The following is an 18,695-nucleotide window of genomic DNA, read 5'->3' as shown; positions in this document are numbered from 1 at the left end:
TGTGGTTCTGTTTTGCAAGCAGCTTGAGTTAGTTCGCTTAGAACAAGCTAAATGCAGGGAAATTCTCTTTCCAGCAGAGTTCAGTTGAAATTCTGTGGGCCGGCTAAAAGCGTTTTTAAAAAAGAACCATGATAGCTGTAGGACTCTGCGTCCGTGAGTTGAACTTTAGAAATTGCCAAGCTGAGAAGAGCGCGAGAGAGATTTCTTAGATGCAAGACTCCAGAGTTAAAGAATATTAGTTCAAGAATATTAGGCCAGTGATGCCTTTATGGAATTGGAGCCTACAACCATGGGATGGTTGGAAATTTGAAGGAAGTAAGCAGAAGGCTCCAAATAATTTGAGTGAAGAAATTCAGTTTAGATTATAAGTAACTGTGTTCATTTACTTTTAAGCTCTTTAATGTAACTCGCTATTTAGGGTAGTGTAGTTATTAGTATTCCTGGTCATTGATTTTTGGTGCAGTAAAATTCCTTTGTTTTAAACTGTGAACATTGTTTCATTCTTTTAGTAAACACCTGGGTTTTTGGATTTTAAAGAAAAGTACACCTCCACTGAGACCATAATAGTTGCTTGAGATTATGATAAGTCTGTTTGTCAGGCTGTTAAAGACACGTGAATTTACGATGAAACACACCATGCCTAGCACAGTGCCCCGGCCCACCGGGGTAGGTGAACTAGGCATCCAATCGGAGGCTGATAATCTGCATTTACTAATAGACTCTGACCTATCAGCCGCAAATGTAGAACTAAATCAGACTCTGATTGGTGGGTCTGAAGGAGTGGGGAAAAACTGGTAATGAACAGTTAACTTGAGGCAAGTGAGACTACATGAGACCAGGAAGGGAATTCTGAAGTTTGTGAATCAGGCCACGAGGAGGTGAGCAGATTTGTGCAGGGCGCCGCCACTAGCAGACCCAAGACTGCCGAACCAAACTATTTGGTCAGCCTGCAAGCAGGTTTGCTCCAGGCACTAGCACTAGCGGACCCAGACCAGCAACAGGCGCGACAGTCGAATCAAGCATCAAAGTCAGCTGCCAAGCAGATTTGCACCGGGCGCTGGGACTAGCAAACCCAGGCCAGCAACAGGTGCCAAGTTGCGACACTCTGAATCAAACCATGAGGAGCCGATGAGCAGAGGAGCGGACGCAGGCCAGCAGCAGGTGCATGACAACACGCTGAGGCGAAGGAGAGGCGCAGCGGCCACGACAAAAAAGGCAGGCTCCACAGCGCTCGCACTTGTCCTCCTCTCCCGCAAAAAAGTAACTCATCCTGGACCTAGTCAGATGAGCCCTATTCACTACTTTACGCTGTATTAAGCCAAGCCTCGCACGGGGCCTCACTCCACATAACATGCCCCCCCCCCCGAATGTGGCATCCAACCTCGCAGGTTCAAACATTTGATTTGCGCAGATCGGAGCCAGCTTCGATATCACCCCCAATTTAAAATGTTGCCAAAATTATCTCCATACCAGTAAGAATGGAGCGAGGCCATCGCTAGTGTCCTCAATCCAGACCCGCTGCATGATTTCGACTCCATCTGTATCCAGGCGGCTTCCAGACCCCCACATTAACCCAACATCTACTCCACATTCGGCGCCTAATCGTAATATATCAGGCTCGGCAACGCCAAGCCCCCTGAGTGTCAGTCCAACTGAAGGACTGTCCTTCGAATCTTCACCACTTTGCCTGTCCAAAGAAAGGGGACAAAAACAATTTCTCGACTCCCCCAAAAAAGGACTTCGGAAGAAAAACCCGGCAAGCACTGGAACAGGATCAGTAATCTTGGCAAAATATTAATCTTGACCGACTGAATCCTGCCCACCAAGGACAGAAGGAGACTATCCCACTCCAGCAAATCTGTCATGACCTTTTCCACCAAGCTTGTATTGTTCAACTTGTGGAGTTGGGCCCAATCCCAAGACACCTGAACCCCTAGATATTTGAAGTGCGAACCTGCTTATCCTTCGGGGCAATGACCAAAGGTTCTATGCCAATGCAAACAAGAGAAGGGCGGCACAGTGGTTAGCTCTGCTGCCTCACAGCACTGAGGACTGGGTTCGATTCTGGGCCACTGTCCTTGTGGAGTTTGCACATTCTCCCCGTGTCAGCGTGGGTCTCACCCCACAAACCCAAAGGTGTGCAGGGTAAGTGGATTGGCCACACTAAATTGCCCCTTAATTGAAAAAGAAATTGGGTATTCTAATTTTATTTTTTAAAAACGCAAACAAGAGGGGGGACATATGTCACCCCTGTCTCATTCCCTTGTTCAACTGAAAATACATCGAGCTCATGTTATTTGTGCGGTCACTGGCCTTGGGGGCTTTATAAACCTATGTACCCACGTCACAAATATAGGCCCCATGCCAAACCTTTCCAGTACCACAAACAAATACCCCCATTCTACCCTATTAAAAGCATCCTCGGCATCCAGTGCAACAATTACCCCTCTGTTCTGTCCCCTCCAATGAGGACCCCACCACACTTGGTTGTTAACCATTAAGGGAATCGGGGGTTATGGGGAAAAGGCAGGAGAATGGGGATGAGAAAAATATCAGCCATGTTTGAATGGCGGAGCAGACACGATGGACCGAGTGGCCTAATTCTGCTCCTTTGTCTAATGGTCTTATGGTCGCACATTAGATGACATTGTCGACCCTTAATGACTGGGGTGGTAGGGGTAGGGGGAGACCCTGGTCGTCCTCCCCCATCAACCTTGTGAACATCTCAGCAAAGTACTCAGTCAGCCTCGGACTCTCCACCCCCCGCAGCAAACCCACGATCCTGAGGTTCTGCTGCCTCAGTCTATTCTCCAGGCCCACGGCCTTAGCCCTCAGGCCCTTGTTCCTGTCCCCCACCACAAACAGCTCAGCTTCCAGTGAGGCTGTCTGGCCACTGTGTCACGACTAGGACTTCTCAACCCCTTCAACACCTCTCCATGCTCCCCGCACTGTCTCCGAGGTCTTTCCGAATGCCTCCTTTATTGGGCCCAACGCGTTCTCTACAAACTTGAGGGTCTCCATCATCTCACTTCTTGCCTCTCAAAATGCTTGCCAACTTGTCTCTCAAACTTGGCTGCCATCCGTCGGTTTATTCACAGTAATAGGTGCAGCCCCACGCAAGGAGCTTGCCTCAACCATATTTGCTTTTGCACCTCTGAAGGGCTACCGCCCATACCCTTCTTTCCAATATCCTTTTTTGCTTCTTGTAAAGAACTATTAAATGGGACGGGTCTGACCACAAATTACCACCGGGAGCAGGCTAAAAGGACTAAAAACCGAAAACTCTGGCGGGAGTTACCTTGCATGCGCTCTCCTACATGACGCCACCAGAAGCCCCTCACAGCTTCATAGTTAAAAGAGGAATCCAATTTTTGCAGAGCTTGAACCTGATTAAAAAAATGTGAGATTGACGGTGTAAAATAAAAAGCCTGCTCTTTCAGACACTTTATTAGCTGCCTAAATCAAGACCAGTTTCTTTAGCAATATGAAACGACTCTTATCAATCTGACACTCAAACACGCCGAAGGCGAGGCAAGAGGACAAAGCTGGGCAAAAAGGCAGTTTGTTATTTTACTTTAATATGTTCGAAGTATTGAACAATACACAAACTGCACATTCATCCTTGAAGTCTGGGTGAATTATCTGATGACTTTGGCTTGCTGATTTCCGGACATACCACATCATCTGAAAAAGGTGAACATGTTATAAAGTAGTGATCAATTTGTGTATTTCTGTGGCTTCTCCCTTTGTCTGCTGTGGGGCGAAGGTGGGTGGTGAGGGGTGTGGGGTGCTTGTGCAGAAATGAAGGTGCGTTCGGGACCCCATGAACTGTAAATCTGTCCCTGGTTAAAGAATTTGCTATCCTTGAGGTCAAAGCCTTAAATCATTTTCTGGATTTTTTTTTGACAGTTTTTCATACAGTAGCAATCTAGTGATATTTGGGCACAGTTCCGAAATGAATGATTGCAGAATGGTGGCCCACAGGTTGTGATGCAAGGTTGGCAACTGCAAAATTGGATCAATTTTATTGTTTTTCATTCTGTGCATCACTGTATAGAATTTGTGGGAAGAGACAGCCAAATCAATATTATTCTTTCTACGTAGTCTCAATCAGACACTGATATTTGTATACTACAACAGCAAGAATTTGTACTTGTACAATGTGTTCAGCACAATAAAACATCTTCAGATGCTTCACAAAGGCAGTATAAAACAAACTATGACACGGAGCTACAGGAAACACAGGACAGATGATCAAAAGCGTGTGGGTTCAGTTACATGTACCATGTGCTTTTATTTATTTTAATTCCATCTGATAAGTGTTTCAATAGCTCCTGTTATTTGTGTGTCATTTATGACACCTGGGGCGCGATTCTCCGACCCCCCACCGGGTCGGAGAATCGCCGGGGGCCGGCGTGAATCCTGCCCCCGCCGTGTCCCTAATTCTCCGCCACCGGAGATTCGGCGGGGGCGGAAATCACGCCGGTCGGCGGGCCCACCCCCGGCGATTCTCCGGTCCGCGATGGGCCGAAGTCCCGCCGCTGTCAACCCACGCCAGCCGGCGTGGATTGAACCACCTTTCGAACGGCGGGACAAGGCGGGCTGCGGCGCAGGGCGGGCGCAGGGCGATCTGGCCCTGGGGGGTGCCCCCACGGTGGCCTGGCCCGCGATCGGGGCCCACCGATCCGCGGGCAGGCCTGTGCCGTGGGGGCACTCTTTTCCTGCCGCCTTCGCCATGGTCTTCACTATGGCAGAGAGACCCCCTTCATTACGCATGCGCGTGGATGCCGTGAGCAGCTGCCGGCGAAGTCATTTCCGCGCCAGCTGGTGGGGCGGAAATCAGTCCGGCTCGGGCCTAGCCCCTCAAGGTGAGTGCTCGGCCCCTCAATATGCGGAGAATTCCGCACCTTTGGGGCGGCGCAATTCCGGACTGATTCGCGCCGCTTTTGGCACCGGTCGGCGGACATCGTGCCGATTGCGGAGAATCCCGCCCCTGTTCTCAAACATCTGACTGGACAATTTTTCTCTTAACCCTAAATGTACATGGGTGTAAAGTAATTAATTAGAACTCAACTTATTTGTTCCAGATCATTTTAATTGGAAAATCCTGGTGTTCTTTGCTGTGTACGTTGGGCAACCATTTGTTTCTTCAAATATTCTGAATGGTTTGCTTTGCTTATTTCTCTGAACTTATCATTGCTTTTTCCTTCTTCAGCAAAGTGCATTTAAAGAAGATTAGGGATTAAAACTATGCCAAGCATAAACAATTACATAGCACACAAGTATAGGTTCAGAGAAAGAATTTGAAAACCACTGCTATTTTTACTGCAGCAAAAGCTAAGAGAGTGTTTAGCTAAGTTCTTAAAATGGCTATTTGACAGGGCAAATGGAGGGAGCCTGTTTTTATTGGTTGTGGAGTCAGTATTCAGGGGCCACTTTCACCTTGTCGAGAACAAGCTTCCCAGTGGGGTGGATATCATCAACTGGATGGACAGAAAACTTTGCGATCTCAACTGGTTTAAATCCAAAAAGTAAAGTCTATTGATATTGCATGTGGAACTTCAATATGCAGGTGACAATGACATCCCTGCTCTCTCAGAAGAGAATATCTAAGCCTTGCTTGATGCCTTCATGAAAGAATACCGAAGAATCGGTCTCGACCTCAAGAAGGCTCAAATCCTTCACCAACTTTCCCCAGTGCAGGATCCGGTCTCTCCCTCCAAGATGAGCAGAGAAATTCTCCCAAACGTGGAACATTTCTCCTCACTTGGGGAGCCACCCTGTATCTAAGGATGGCATCGATGTGGAGATCCAACATCGTATCCAATCCATAAGCGCTGCCTTAGGATGCCTAAGGATGAGAGTCTTTGTCGACTGCGACACATGACATACAAAGATCCTTGTGAACAAGACAGTCATCCTACCAAATCTCAGAAAATTGGACTACATACAGACGCCATTTCAAGACCCTAGAGAGATACCATCTGAGATGGATTCTCTGCATCAGCTGGGCGGGCAGGCGTACTAACAGGCTGTCCTTGAAGGAACCAAGAGCACCACCATTGAGGTCTTGATCATCTGAAACCAATTCCGCTGGGCCGGCCATGTGATTAGGATGCCAGAGTCTCCACTACCAAAGCAAATCATCTTCGCCCAGCTCAAGGAAGGCTCCTGAACAAAAGAGGACAAGGCAGCGCTTCAAAGACACCCTGAAGACTTACCTAGAAATGCAACATAGACGTTACTGCCTAGGAGACCCTTGCTCAGCAATGATTTACTTGTCGGAACCTCTTGACTGACGGGACATAATTCTTGGAGAACACCCGATGGCAAGAGGAGATCCGGAAAAGGAGCCTGAGAAAGGAATACCAGTGATCTTGAGTCCAAGGGTTAAACCCGCCTTCCAGAAACACCTGCCAAGTGTGCGGTTGGAGATGGCGCTCTAGGATGGGGCTTACCAGCCATGCAAGAACCCATGACCAGTGTCAGAGTTTCTTAGGTGGACGATCATGCCCGTTAGCGAGTGATCGCCGAAGAAGAAAATTGAGATGCCATCAGTAGAGAAGATTAAGACCCATCAGTGGAGAGGGGTTGGGAAAGATGACTTGTTCAAGAATGGTTGTCGTATTCTTTTTTTTTTTTAGTTTTTCCAATTCAGGGGCAATTTAGCGTGGCCCATCCACCTACTGTACATTTGAGACCCACGCAGACACGGGGAGAATGTGCAAACTCCACACGGACAGTGACCCGGGGCTAGGATCGAACTTGGGCCGTAAGGTAGCATTGCTAACCACTGCACCACCGTGCCGCCCATCTCAACAGCGTTTAGCTGGGTAAACCTAATTTCAGTTTAATTTGTAAACTTTTGAACTGTGCAGCTTTGCAAATGTGAAACCCTTCCTTTTTAGGGAGTGTGACAGCGGCACTTCTTGACAGTTAATTACAGAGTGACGTCAATGATTATTCCTGGATTCGTCCCTGTAGATTGCCCAACTAAATGGCTTTGAGTAGATCACAAGTGAGATTTGGGGACAAAGTATAGTTTGGAAAATGCTGGATTCTTTGTTTCAAGACCTTTGTCCCCCTTACAAACGTTGTAATGTAGAAAATTTTTAAAGTTCAGTTGTATTTCCGTGTTTGTCATTCTTATTCTTTTGAAACTTAATTTCTAATTCCTTAAATTGCTGAGTAAAAATGGAGACTGTACTTCTTCCTTGCCACAAGCAATTCAATTTCTATAGAAGGTTGGTCCATGAATTTCTTTATTATTCTGTGAGTAAATTGAAGAAATTCTTCTGGCTATCTGTCTTCATGATCTATTTCAAAACATGTTTATTTCCTGCAGAATACTTGAAGGCTATGATTTTACTGAAAGAAGCAGGAATCCCAGGTTCCCCACTTTCATTTGATACAACAGGTAGAGGCCAAACACTTTATTTTCTTCTACTTCATTGGTATTAAATTAAGGCCTACAGTAAAGGCCCAGTATTGCGTGGGAGAGGCAGGGAGGGCACTGTGATTATGAGAGCATTTCATTTTAAATTTCTAGCATTTTTCACTGTTTCTGTGAAATATGATCAACTTTATGGGAAAATATACATCCCAATGCCCCTTGTTTACGTGTGCATAAAAAACAAAACTTGCATTCATTTCGGCCTTTCATATGGCATTTGGCAAAGTTCTGTCCAAGGCAGTCAAGGCACTTCAGCTTTAGCAACTTTAGCACTTTCACAGTAAAATACTTTTTGAAGTGTTGTCACTGCTGTAATATAGGAAACGTGGCCAATTTCCACACAAAAAAATGTTAAATGATCAGATGGATTCTCTTGATAGTTCGGCAAATATTGGCCAAGACACTGGGGAGAATTCACCTGGTGTTCATCAAAATAGTGTTAAAGGAACTTTTACATTCAGCTGGGAAGGCAATTTGAGTTCTCCGACAGTACAACACTCCTCAATATTGTTCTGAAGTATGCACGGAAGTCTCTGGGGTGAGTCTTGATTCACTGGACCAAGGCTAATAACCTCTTATTTGTGTGCATACACATATCAATATGTGCTGCCTACACAGTCAAAAATAGATTTTATATTTATGATATCGTATCAAAAATTCTTCTTGTTAACATGGAAGTAAATTCCTTGGCTGTGAGAACTAAAAGATGTTTCACATTCCTTTTAGCTGTACACAGTATTAAGATTTATTGCTCAATATCTCTAATGAATGCTACATGCCTTTTTATACATAGAAGATGAAGAGAAATTTCAGCGTGACAGTGAAGAAGAAATTTCAGAAAAGGTCATGATTTCTGAAGAAATCGAAGCACAATCTGTATCAAACAGTTCCCTGTTTAAGTAAGCAGTATTTATTTTAAATGTTATGAAGTCACATTTTGAGTCTTTATTTTGTGACTAATGCTCACCTTGGCTCAGATTGATTTATGTGATTATATGCACTGTTGTTTGGAATTGGGTGAATAATTGAAAGACCTGTAGATCTCCCCATTTGTTCTGCTCCTGCTTCCTGGGTTTGATTTTTTTTCATGGACAGCTTCGGAATACATGAGCATTGACTCCACCTGATGCAATGTTTCAAAATTCTGCATCCTGTTCTCAATTATTTTTATATTTTAACTTCTGTGGATTTTCCCCCCATATTTTCTGAAAATGAACGAGTAGCTGCCCCATGACATTGAATTGAATAATGTGCAGTTTCCTAACGAGAGGCTCATTAATGATTTGTGCATTACATGGTATAATTTTATAAAATGAGTCTGTGTTTCAGCTAGCATGGCCTTCTGAAACCTTGTTTTGAAAGGGCAGATACTGAGGTGAGTCACGGATTAAACAGAAAAGAGGGAGCTTTGCCAATTGGCAGTTGCATGTGAAATCCTGATGGCTGCTCAGAAAATAACAGTATAAAATGATACTCTAATATACTTTTGACATTGAGTGTAACGGATGCAACCCAGTTAGTTAAAAACAGGAAGGAGACTTCCGGTTGCGGGCGATGACCAGCTAAGCCGCACGTTTCGGCACCTCCCGTTTCAACGGACTTTTGGGCTCTTATCGGGAGCCCCAACGGAAATTTTTTGCGGCCAAACCCAGTGTGAGGTGACAAAGGAAGGAGTCCCCCCGGGTGTGGATGGAAAGGAGCGACAGTAGTGGCCAGATTGCGGAGGATCCTTTGGAGCAGCGGCAGAGAAGAGAAGGGAGAAGCAAGATGGCGGCCGAGGGAGCCCAGATGGTATGGGGCCCGGAACAGCAGGAGTTCCTCCGACGATGTGTGGAGGAGCTCAAGAAAGAGGTGCTGGCGCCGATGTTACTGGCAATCGAGGGACTAAAGGAAACAAAAAAGGTCCAGGCGATGGAGCTCTGTGGAGTGAAGGCAAAGGCAGCCGAGAACGAAGACGAGATACAGGGCCTGGTGGTAAAAACGGAGACGCACGAGGCACTACACAAGAGGTGCATAGAAAGGCTGGAAGCCCTGGAGAACAGCTCGAGGAGGAAGAACCTACGGATTTTAGGTCTCCCCGAAGGAACAGAGGGAGCGGATGCTGGGGCGTATGTGAGTACGATGCTCCATACTCTAATGGGAGCTGAGGCCCCAACGGGCCCCCTGGAAGTGGAGGGAGCGTACCGGGTCCTCGTGAGAAGACCAAAGGCAGGGGAAACACCAAGAGCAATAGTGGTGAAGTTCCATCGCTACAGGGACAGGGAGATGGTCCTGAGCTGGGCTAAGAAGACACGGAGTAGCAAGTGGGAGAACGCGGTGATACGCGTGTATCAAGACTGGAGTGCGGAGGTGGCGAGAAGGAGGGCGAGTTTCAACCGGGCCAAGGCGGTGCTCCATAGGAAGAAAGTCAAATTTGAGATGCTGCAGCCGGCGAGATTGTGGATCACACATCAGGGCAAACACCACTACTTCGAGACGGCGGAGGAGGCATGGACATTTCATTCAGGAAGAGATATTGGACTAGACTTGAGAAATTGATGCCCGGAGAGGGGTAGCGAGGTGGTGGCACAGAAATGTAAAGTGGGGAGAGGGGAGGGCTAATGTATAATAATGTTGGACGGGGAATTTTTCTCCTCCCGATGTGGGGGACATGAAGAAATGTGGGCGCCGGTGGAAAAGAGGACAGGGAAGGGGAATGAGGGAACTGCGCCAGTAGGGGCGGGGCCGAGAGGAAGGCGCGGGTATTTTCCCGCTCTATGGAAACTATGGCGGGAAGAAGGGAGCCTCACACGCAGGGAGGTCAAAGGATGAACGGGGGAAGCCGAGGTCAGCCAGAGTTAGCTGACTTCCGGAAGCAATATATGGGGGGAGTAATCAAGCTAGAGGGGGATCTGGTGGGGGGGGGGGGGGGATTAACTGTGTTGCTGCTGCTGAGAGTAAGGAGGAGCTGATACGAGACGAGGTGGTCGGGACGGGAGGGCGCCGTCTGGGGGACAGACGGGTGTGTGAGACCTGGGTGAGGAGATGGTTTAAAAAAGGAGATGGCTAGTCGACGAGGGGGGGGGGGGGGGGGGGGGGTGTAAATGGCCCCCCAATCGGCTGATCACGTGGAATGTGATGATGGTGAGTGGCAGATTGCAGGGTGAGGCGGTTGTGCTGGTGCACGTATATGCTCCGAACTGGGATGACGCGGGATTCATGAAGCGAATGCTGGGACATATCCCGGACCTGGAGGTGGGAAACTTGTTAATGGGGAGGGGCTTTAACACAATGCTTGACCCAGGGCTGGACCGGTCCAGATCCAGGACTGGGAGAAGGCCGGCAGCAGCCAAGGTGCTGAAGGGATTCATGGCGCAAATGGGGGGAGTAGATCCGTGGAGATTCGCCAGACCGATGGGTAAAGAGTTTTCCTTTTTCTCCCACGTCCACAAGGTATATTCCCGGATAGACTTTTTTGTTTTGGGAAGGGCACTGATCCCGAGGGTGGCAGGAATGGAGTACTCGGCTATAGCCGTGTCAGATCACGCCCCGCATTGGGTGGATCTGGAACTAGGAGATGAAAGGGACCAGCACCCACTCTGGCGATTAGACATGGGACTACTGGCGGACGAGGGGGTATGCGGAAGGGTGAGGGGATGTATCGAAAGATACCTGGAGGTCAATGACGATGGGGAGGTCCAGGTGGGAGTAGTATGGGAAGCGCTGAAGGTGGTGGTTAGAGGAGAGCTGATTTCCATCAGGGCCCACAAGGGGAAACAAGAGGGTAAAGAAAGAGAGAGATTAGCAGGGGAAATTTTGAGGGTGGATAGGAAGTATGCGGAGGCCCCAGACGAAGGGCTATACAGGGAAAGACGAAGAATACAGACGGAGTTTGACCTGCTGACCACGGGAAAGGCAGAGACACAGTGGAGGAAGGCACAGGGGATACAATATGAATATGGGGAAAAGGCGAGCCGGCTGCTGGACCAACAACTTCGGAAGAGGGGGGCGGCGAGAGAGATAGGAGGAGTTAGGGACGAAACGGGAAAGATGGAGCAGAGAGCGGGGAAAGTGAACGAGGTGTTCAAGACATTCTATGAGAGGCTGTACAAGTCCCAACCCCCGGAGGGGAAAGAGGGAATGATACACATTTTGGACCAGCTAGAGTTCCCGAGGGTGGAGGGGCAGGAGATGGCAGGTCTGGGGGCGCAGATTGAGGTGGATGAGGTGATCAAAGGAATTGGGAACATGCAAGCAGGGAAGGCCCCGGGACCAGATGGGCTCCCGGTGGAATTTTACAGGAAGTATATTGACCTGTTGGCCCCGCTTTTGGCGAGAACCTTTAATGAGGCTAAGGAAAGGGGGACATTACCCCCGACAATGTCGGAGGCGACGATATCGCTAATTCTGAAACGAGACAAAGACCCGCTGCAGTGCGGGTCATACAGGCCCATCTCCCTCCTAAACGTAGACGCCAAACTGCTGGCCAAAGTGATGGCGACAAGGATAGAGGATTGTGTCCCAGGGGTGGTACATGATGACCAGACAGGGTTTGTTAAGGAGAGACATTTGAATGCCAATGTACGAAGGTTGCTGGGGGTGATGATGATGCCCCCACCGGAGGGGGAGGCAGAGATAGTGGTGGCGATGGATGCAGAGAAGGCATTCGATAGGGTGGAGTGGGACTATATGTGGGAGGTGCTGAAGAGATTTGGGTTCGGGGAGGGGTTCATTAGATGGGTTAGACTCTTGTACGTGGCCCCGGTGGCAAGCGCCGTTACAAACAGGCAAAGATCGGGATACTTTCGATTACATAGGGGTACAAGACAAGGGTGCCCCCTGTCCCCGTTACTGTTCGCGTTGGCAATTGAACCATTGGCCATAGCGCTGAGGGACTCTAAGAAGTGGAGGGGGTGCTTAGAGGGGGAGAGGAACATCGAGTGTCACTATATGCAGACGATTTGCTGCTATATGTGGAGGACCCGGTAGAGGGGATGCCAGAGGTAATGCAGATACTCAGGGAGTTTGGCGAGTTCTCGGGATACAAATTAAATATGGGAAAGAGCGAACTTTTTGTGATGCACCCCGGGGAACAGGGCAGGGGGATAGATGCTCTGCCGCTGAGGAGAGTAGCAAGGAATTTTCGATACCTGGGGATACAGGTGGCCAGGAACTGGGGAACCCTACATAAACTTAACCTGACGCGATTGGTAGAGCAGACGGAGGAGGACTTTAAGAGGTGGGATATGGTGCCCCTGGCATTGGCGGGCAGAGTACAGGCGGTTAAAATGGTGGTCCTCCCGAGGTTTCTTTTCGTGTTTCAGTGCCTCCCCATCCTGATTACAAAGGCCTTCTTCAAAAAAATAGACAGGAGCATTATGAGCTTTGTGTGGGCGGGAAAGACCCCGAGGGTAAAGAGTGGGTTCCTGCAGCGCAGTAGGGGCAGAGGGGGATTGGCACTGCCGAGTCTGAGTGACTACTATTGGGCCGCCAATGTGTCGATGGTCTGTAAGTGGATGAGGGAAGAAGAAGGTGCGGCGTGGAAAAGGTTGGAGATGGCGTCCTGTAAGGAAACGAGCCTAAAAGCGCTGGCGACGGCGCCGCTACCATTCTCCCCGAAAAGGTACACCACAAACCCAGTGGTGGTGGCGACCTTGAAGATCTGGGTGCAGTGGTGACGACATAGGGGAGTGACGAGTGCCTCGGTGTGGTCCCCGATAAGGAATAACCACAGGTTCGTCCCGGGGAGGATAGATGGGGGATTTCAATGTTGGCAGCGAGCAGGAATTAGGAAGCTGAAGGACCTGTTTGTGGACGGAACGTTTACGAGTTTGGGAGCATTGGAAGAAAAATATAAGTTGCCACCAGGGAATGCTTTCCGATACATGCAAGTGAGGGCATTTACGAGGCAACAGGTGAGGGAATTTTCGCGGCTCCCGACACAAGGGGCCCAGGATAGAGTGATTTCGGGGGCATGTGTTGGAGAAGGTAAAGTGTCCGAAATATACAGGGAGATGAGAGACGAGGGGGAGGCGATGGTAGAGGAGCTGAAGGGAAAATGGGAAGAGGAGCTGGGGGAAGAGATTGAGGAGGGGCTGTGGGCAGATGCCCTAAGTAGGGTAAATTCCTCGTCCTCGTGTGCCAGGCTTAGCCTGATTCAATTTAAGGTTCTACACAGAGCGCATATGATGGGAGCAAGACTGAGCAGGTTTTTTGGGGTGGAGGACAGGTGTGGGAGGTGCTCGGGAAGCTCGGCGAACCACACTCACATGTTCCGGTCGTGTCCGGCACTGCATGAGTTTTGGGAGGGTATGACAAGAGTGATCTCAAAAGTGGTGGGGGTCCGGGTCAAACCAAGCTGGGGGTTGGCTATATTTGGGGTTGCAGAAGAACCGGGAGTGCAGGAGGCGAAAGAGGCCGACGTCTTGGCCTTTACGTCCCTAGTAGCCCGGCGAAGGATTCTACTTATGTGGAAAGAAGCGAAGCCCCCGGGCGTGGAGGCCTGGATAAACGACATGGCAGGGTTCATAAGACTGGAACGAATAAAATATGCGTTAAGAGGATCGGCTCAGGGTTTCACCAGGCAGTGGCAACCGTTCCTTGACTATCTCGCGGAACGATAATGGAAAAACAGAAAAGACAGCAGCAGCAACCCAGGGGGGAGGGGGAAGGGGGGGGAGGATTATTCCGTGTTCTTGTTTTTTCTAAGTTAGTTGTTGATATTTGCTTTTTGTTTATTTCTTTTTCCATCTGTTGTTAGTTTAATATATTATTTAAATAACGTTTAATGTATATTCCTTTATTAAGTTGTAAAAACGGAAAATCTTTGTTGAAAAACTTCAATAAAATATATATTTTTTAAAAACAGGAAGGAAAAAATTGATAGCTGCATTTCCTGAGTGAAAATCCAGTGCGAGAACTGATGCTTAACAAAGCAAAAGATAAATATCAGCTAACTCTGTTCCATGCTGAGGAACTTAGTTTTCTACATATGTGCCATACTTAGAGTTGTTTTCTTCTAATTTAACGCTAGTAAAAAAAATTGTTGTAAAAAGATAATTACACCCATGTTGATATATGTAAGGGACCAGAATGAAGTGACGACTTCATTCAGACTATAATGTCCTAATATGGCAGTTTGGGATAGTGGGGGAGATGCAACTGAATGATAGAGTGCCTGATGAGATCAAGGAAGGCTTGTTGACAATATGGGAATGAAACAGAAGCTGACCATCTCACAGACACACAGCAGAGTGATGTAATCAATATATCTATTTTATTCATTTATGTGATGCACCTTTGATGTACTGGAGGTGGAGAAAGGAATCACTCAGATCCATCTTCTTCTCCATCTTAAAGATGTGCAGAATAAATCTTTCGACTTGGGAGGGGGGGGAGCACGTTTCAGGAACTTGCACAAGCTGGCAACTGTTTTTTAAAAATCCAGTAAAAATCAGTTGGGATTTTAACACTGTCAATTAACCATCATTCATTTGACAATCGATGCTCTGTTGTCCTGGAGCTATGTCCAAATGCTTTGAATATTGAATAATATGCAGTGTTCATAGTGTAGTATGGACTATAGTTTAAAATATGAGAAAATAGGAAATGTGGACAATGGGAGCGGCAGCAGGTCATTCGGCCCCTTGCCTCTGCTCAGCTATTTAATATGATCATGGCTGATCCTCTGTCTCCATGCCATACTCCCGCTCTCCTCCCCCATACCTCTTTATGCGTTTAGTGTCTAGAAATGTATTTCCTTAAAATATATTCACTGACTTAGCCTCCACAGCCTTCTATAGTAGAGAATTCCACAGGTTCACCGTCCACTGAGTGAAGGAATTTCTCCTCATCGCCACTCTAAATCCTGTATCCTGAAACTTGTTCTGGACAACACAACGAGGGGGAACATCACTGCATTCAGTCTGTCCAGCCTTATCAGAATTTTATACAGGCCTCCCCGACCAAATCTCTGATGCGACAAGCCTGCCATCTCAGCAATCGGCCTGGTGAATCTACACTGCACTCCCTCCATGATAAGTATATCCTTAAAGCGAGGAGACCAAATCTGCACACAATACTCCAGATGTGGTCTCAGTAAGGCATCCTTGCTCATGTACTCCAATCCTCATGCAATGAAGGCCAACATACATTTGCCTTCCTAACTACTTGCTGCACATGCATGCTTGCTCTTACTGATGGGTGTTAAAGGAAACTCCGACCCCGTTGTACATTAACATTTCCCAAGTTATCACCATTTAAATAATACTCTGCCATTCTGCTTTTTCTTCTGAAGTGGTTAATTTCACACTTATCGTTGTTGTTATACTGCATCTGCCTTGTATTTGCCCATTCAACTTGTCTAAATCGCTTCACATCGTCTAAATCACTTCACACCGTCTAAATCGCTTTACACCGCTTAAATCGCTTTACACCATGTACATCACGCTCATTCCCACCTGCCTTTGTGTTGTCAGCAAACTTGGAAATATTACATTTGGTTCCCTCATCCAAATCATTTATATATTGTGAATAGCTTGGGCTCAAGCACTGATTCTTGTGATAGCTCACAAGTCACCGCCTACCACCTTTATTCCTACTTTGTTTCTTGTCTGATAACTCATTCTCAATCCATGCCAATATATGACTCCCAATCCCATGTGCATCAGTTTTGCACACAAACCTCTTATGTGGGACTTTATCAAAAGCTTTCTGAAAAAACTAGTCTTACAGTGAATCAATAATTCAAAAGAGATTGCAGCATTAATGGGAGATGAATGAGAGCTGACTGCAGAGAATTGTATAAAATACTGAACCGAAAAATATCACAGGCCATAGACGAGTACACAACTATAAACCAGAATAGTGAGGTCCCGCCCTCCATGTTCTGGGAGGCGCTGAAGGCTGTGATCAGGGGAGAGATTATTGCTTACAAAGTATGCAGGGACAGGGAAGGAGGATGCAGCTAGGCTATAACTGGCCGACTCAATACTGGAGGTAGATAGATGGCACTCCGAGACCCCGACCGTAGAGCTTCTGGCGGAGAGGAAGAAGCTACAAATGGGTTTTAATATGCTGTCCAGCAGGAACGCGGTGCACCAACTCCACCAGACACTGGGACCTTCTATGGGCATGAAGAAAAAGCCAGCAGCCTGTTGGCTCACCAGCTGAGAAAGTAGGCAGCCATGAGGGAATAGCGCAGGTTATGCATAACAAGGGCAGACTAGTAGCTGAACCAAAAAAGGTCAATGAAGCATTCGAGGCCTTCTACTGGGGGCTGTACACCTCTGAACCCCTCGACGGTGACTCTGGGATGAAACAGATCCTCGATGTACTGGACATGCCAGACGTGGAGAAAGATAGGAGGAGGGGGCTGGAAGCACCACTAGAACTGGGAGAAATCATGGATAGCATCAACTTCATGCAGACGGGGAAGGCTCTGGGACCAGATGGGTTCCCGGCGGACTTCTACAAAAGATTTGCAGTAGCACTGGCCCCGCGCCTGCGGGAGATGTTTGCAGACTCGTTAGCAATGGGCACCTTGGGCGTCATTCTCCGCCGGCGGGAGTCTCCGTTTTGCCGGCGCCCGGGGGTTTCCTGACGGCGTGGGGCTGCCCCACAATGGGAAACCCCATTGACCGGCCGGTGTAACGGAGCATCCCGCCGGCGGGTCGGGGCAGAAATGTGGCGCGGCGCGATGGAGAATTTTGCCCCCTGTCTCCAGTTCTAGCAGAAGCCACTATATCGGTGATACCCAAGAAAGACAAAGACCCAACCGAATGTGGATCCTCCAGATCCATCTCGCTGCTCGATGTAGATGTGAAGATACTCGCAAAAATCCTGGCTAGGCGATTGGAGAACAGCGTACCACAAGTGGTCGCAGAAGGCCAGACGGACTTTGCCAAGGGTAGACAGCTAACAGCGAACATCAGGTGCCTGCTGAACGGGATAATGACCCCATCTGGAGAGAGAACAGCAGAGGTGATTGTCTCCCTGGACACAGAAAAGGCCTTTGACAGAGTCAAGTGGAAATACCTTATTGAGGCACAGAGCGGTTTGGGCTGGGAACAGGGTTCACCTCCTAGATGAAACTCCTGTACAATGCCACCCTGACGAGCGTACGGACCAACACCACCAGCTCTGAATACTTCCAGTTGCACAAGGGCACAAGGCAGGGATGCCTGCTATCCCCGTTCCTATTTGCCCTGGCAATTGAGTTGCTGCCGATTGCCCTCAGAACGGCAGGTTTAGTGGCCTATTTTGGGGCTAAAAGTGCCTAATTTAAAGTTTCCAAGAGGAGAGCTACCTTTCCCGTGTCTGCTCAGCACCGAGCTGTCACCGGAAGTCCAAATTAACCTCATCATTAACCTGTACTCCTACCTTATACTTTTGATTTTTTTAAATTTCCGTGAGACTGAATCCTCCCCATGATTTAGTTTAAAGCCCTATCTACAGCCCTAGTTATTTGATTTGCCAAGACACCGGTTCCAGCATGATTCAAGTGGAGCTCATCCCAACGGAGCATCTCCTTCTTTCCCCAGCACCAGTGCCAATATCCATGCACATAAGCCCATTTCTCCCACACCAATCTTTGAGCCATGCATTTAGTTCTTTAATCTTATTGACCCTATGCTAATTAGCTCATGGCTCGGGTAGAAATCCAGAGATTATCTTTGTGGTTCTACTTTTTAACTAAGCACCAAGCTGCTCTTATTTCCTTTGCAGAACTTCTTTCTTCGTTCTAACTAAATCGTTGGTACCTATTTTGACCAAAACAACTGGATCTTTCCCCTTTCACTCCCAAGGTTCCCTGGAGCCGGGGCAGTACGGTGGCGCAGTGGGTTAGCCCTTATGCCTCACAGCGCCAAGGTCCCAGATTCGATCCCGGCTCTGGGTCACTGTCCGTGTGGAGTTTGCACATTCTCCCCATATTTGCGTGGGTTTCGCCCTCACAACCCAAGATGTGCAGGGTAGGTCGATTGGGCACGCTAAATTACCCCTTAATTGGAAAAAATGAATTGGGTATTCTACATTTATAAAAACAAAGTTTCCCTGGAGCCGAGATGGAGGTATCTTTACCCTCGCACCAGCTAGGTAACATAGTCTTCGGGACACCTGGCTACAGAGATGGGACACCTGGCTACAGAGCTGTACTATCCCCGACCACAACTACATTTCTTTTTTCCTCCCCCACTTGAATGCCTCCCTTTACCACAATGCTATTGTCAGTCTGCTCATCCTCCCTACAGTCCTTGCTTCCATA

The 18,695-nt window shown here is 48.0% G+C and overlaps 1 protein-coding gene across 3 annotated transcripts in view; it reads left to right on the top strand.

Annotated features, from left to right (window-relative positions):
- Positions 1 to 18,695, top strand: part of LOC140428135 (histone-lysine N-methyltransferase SETDB2-like) — a 206,083-nt gene that overhangs the window by 68,616 nt on the left and 118,772 nt on the right. For all 3 annotated transcript variants that reach the window (XM_072514236.1, XM_072514235.1, XM_072514237.1), the window contains 2 exons: positions 7,346 to 7,417; positions 8,247 to 8,352. In XM_072514236.1, coding sequence (XP_072370337.1) covers positions 7,346 to 7,417; positions 8,247 to 8,352 — 178 coding nt within the window. The remainder of the gene's footprint in view (positions 1 to 7,345; positions 7,418 to 8,246; positions 8,353 to 18,695) is intronic.

The sequence above is a fragment of the Scyliorhinus torazame genome, chromosome 8 (genome assembly GCF_047496885.1).
Source record: "Scyliorhinus torazame isolate Kashiwa2021f chromosome 8, sScyTor2.1, whole genome shotgun sequence".
Lineage (NCBI taxonomy): Eukaryota > Metazoa > Chordata > Chondrichthyes > Carcharhiniformes > Scyliorhinidae > Scyliorhinus > Scyliorhinus torazame.
The sequence above is the reverse complement of the archived record's forward strand: the minus strand, read 5'-3'. Positions and strand labels throughout refer to the sequence as shown.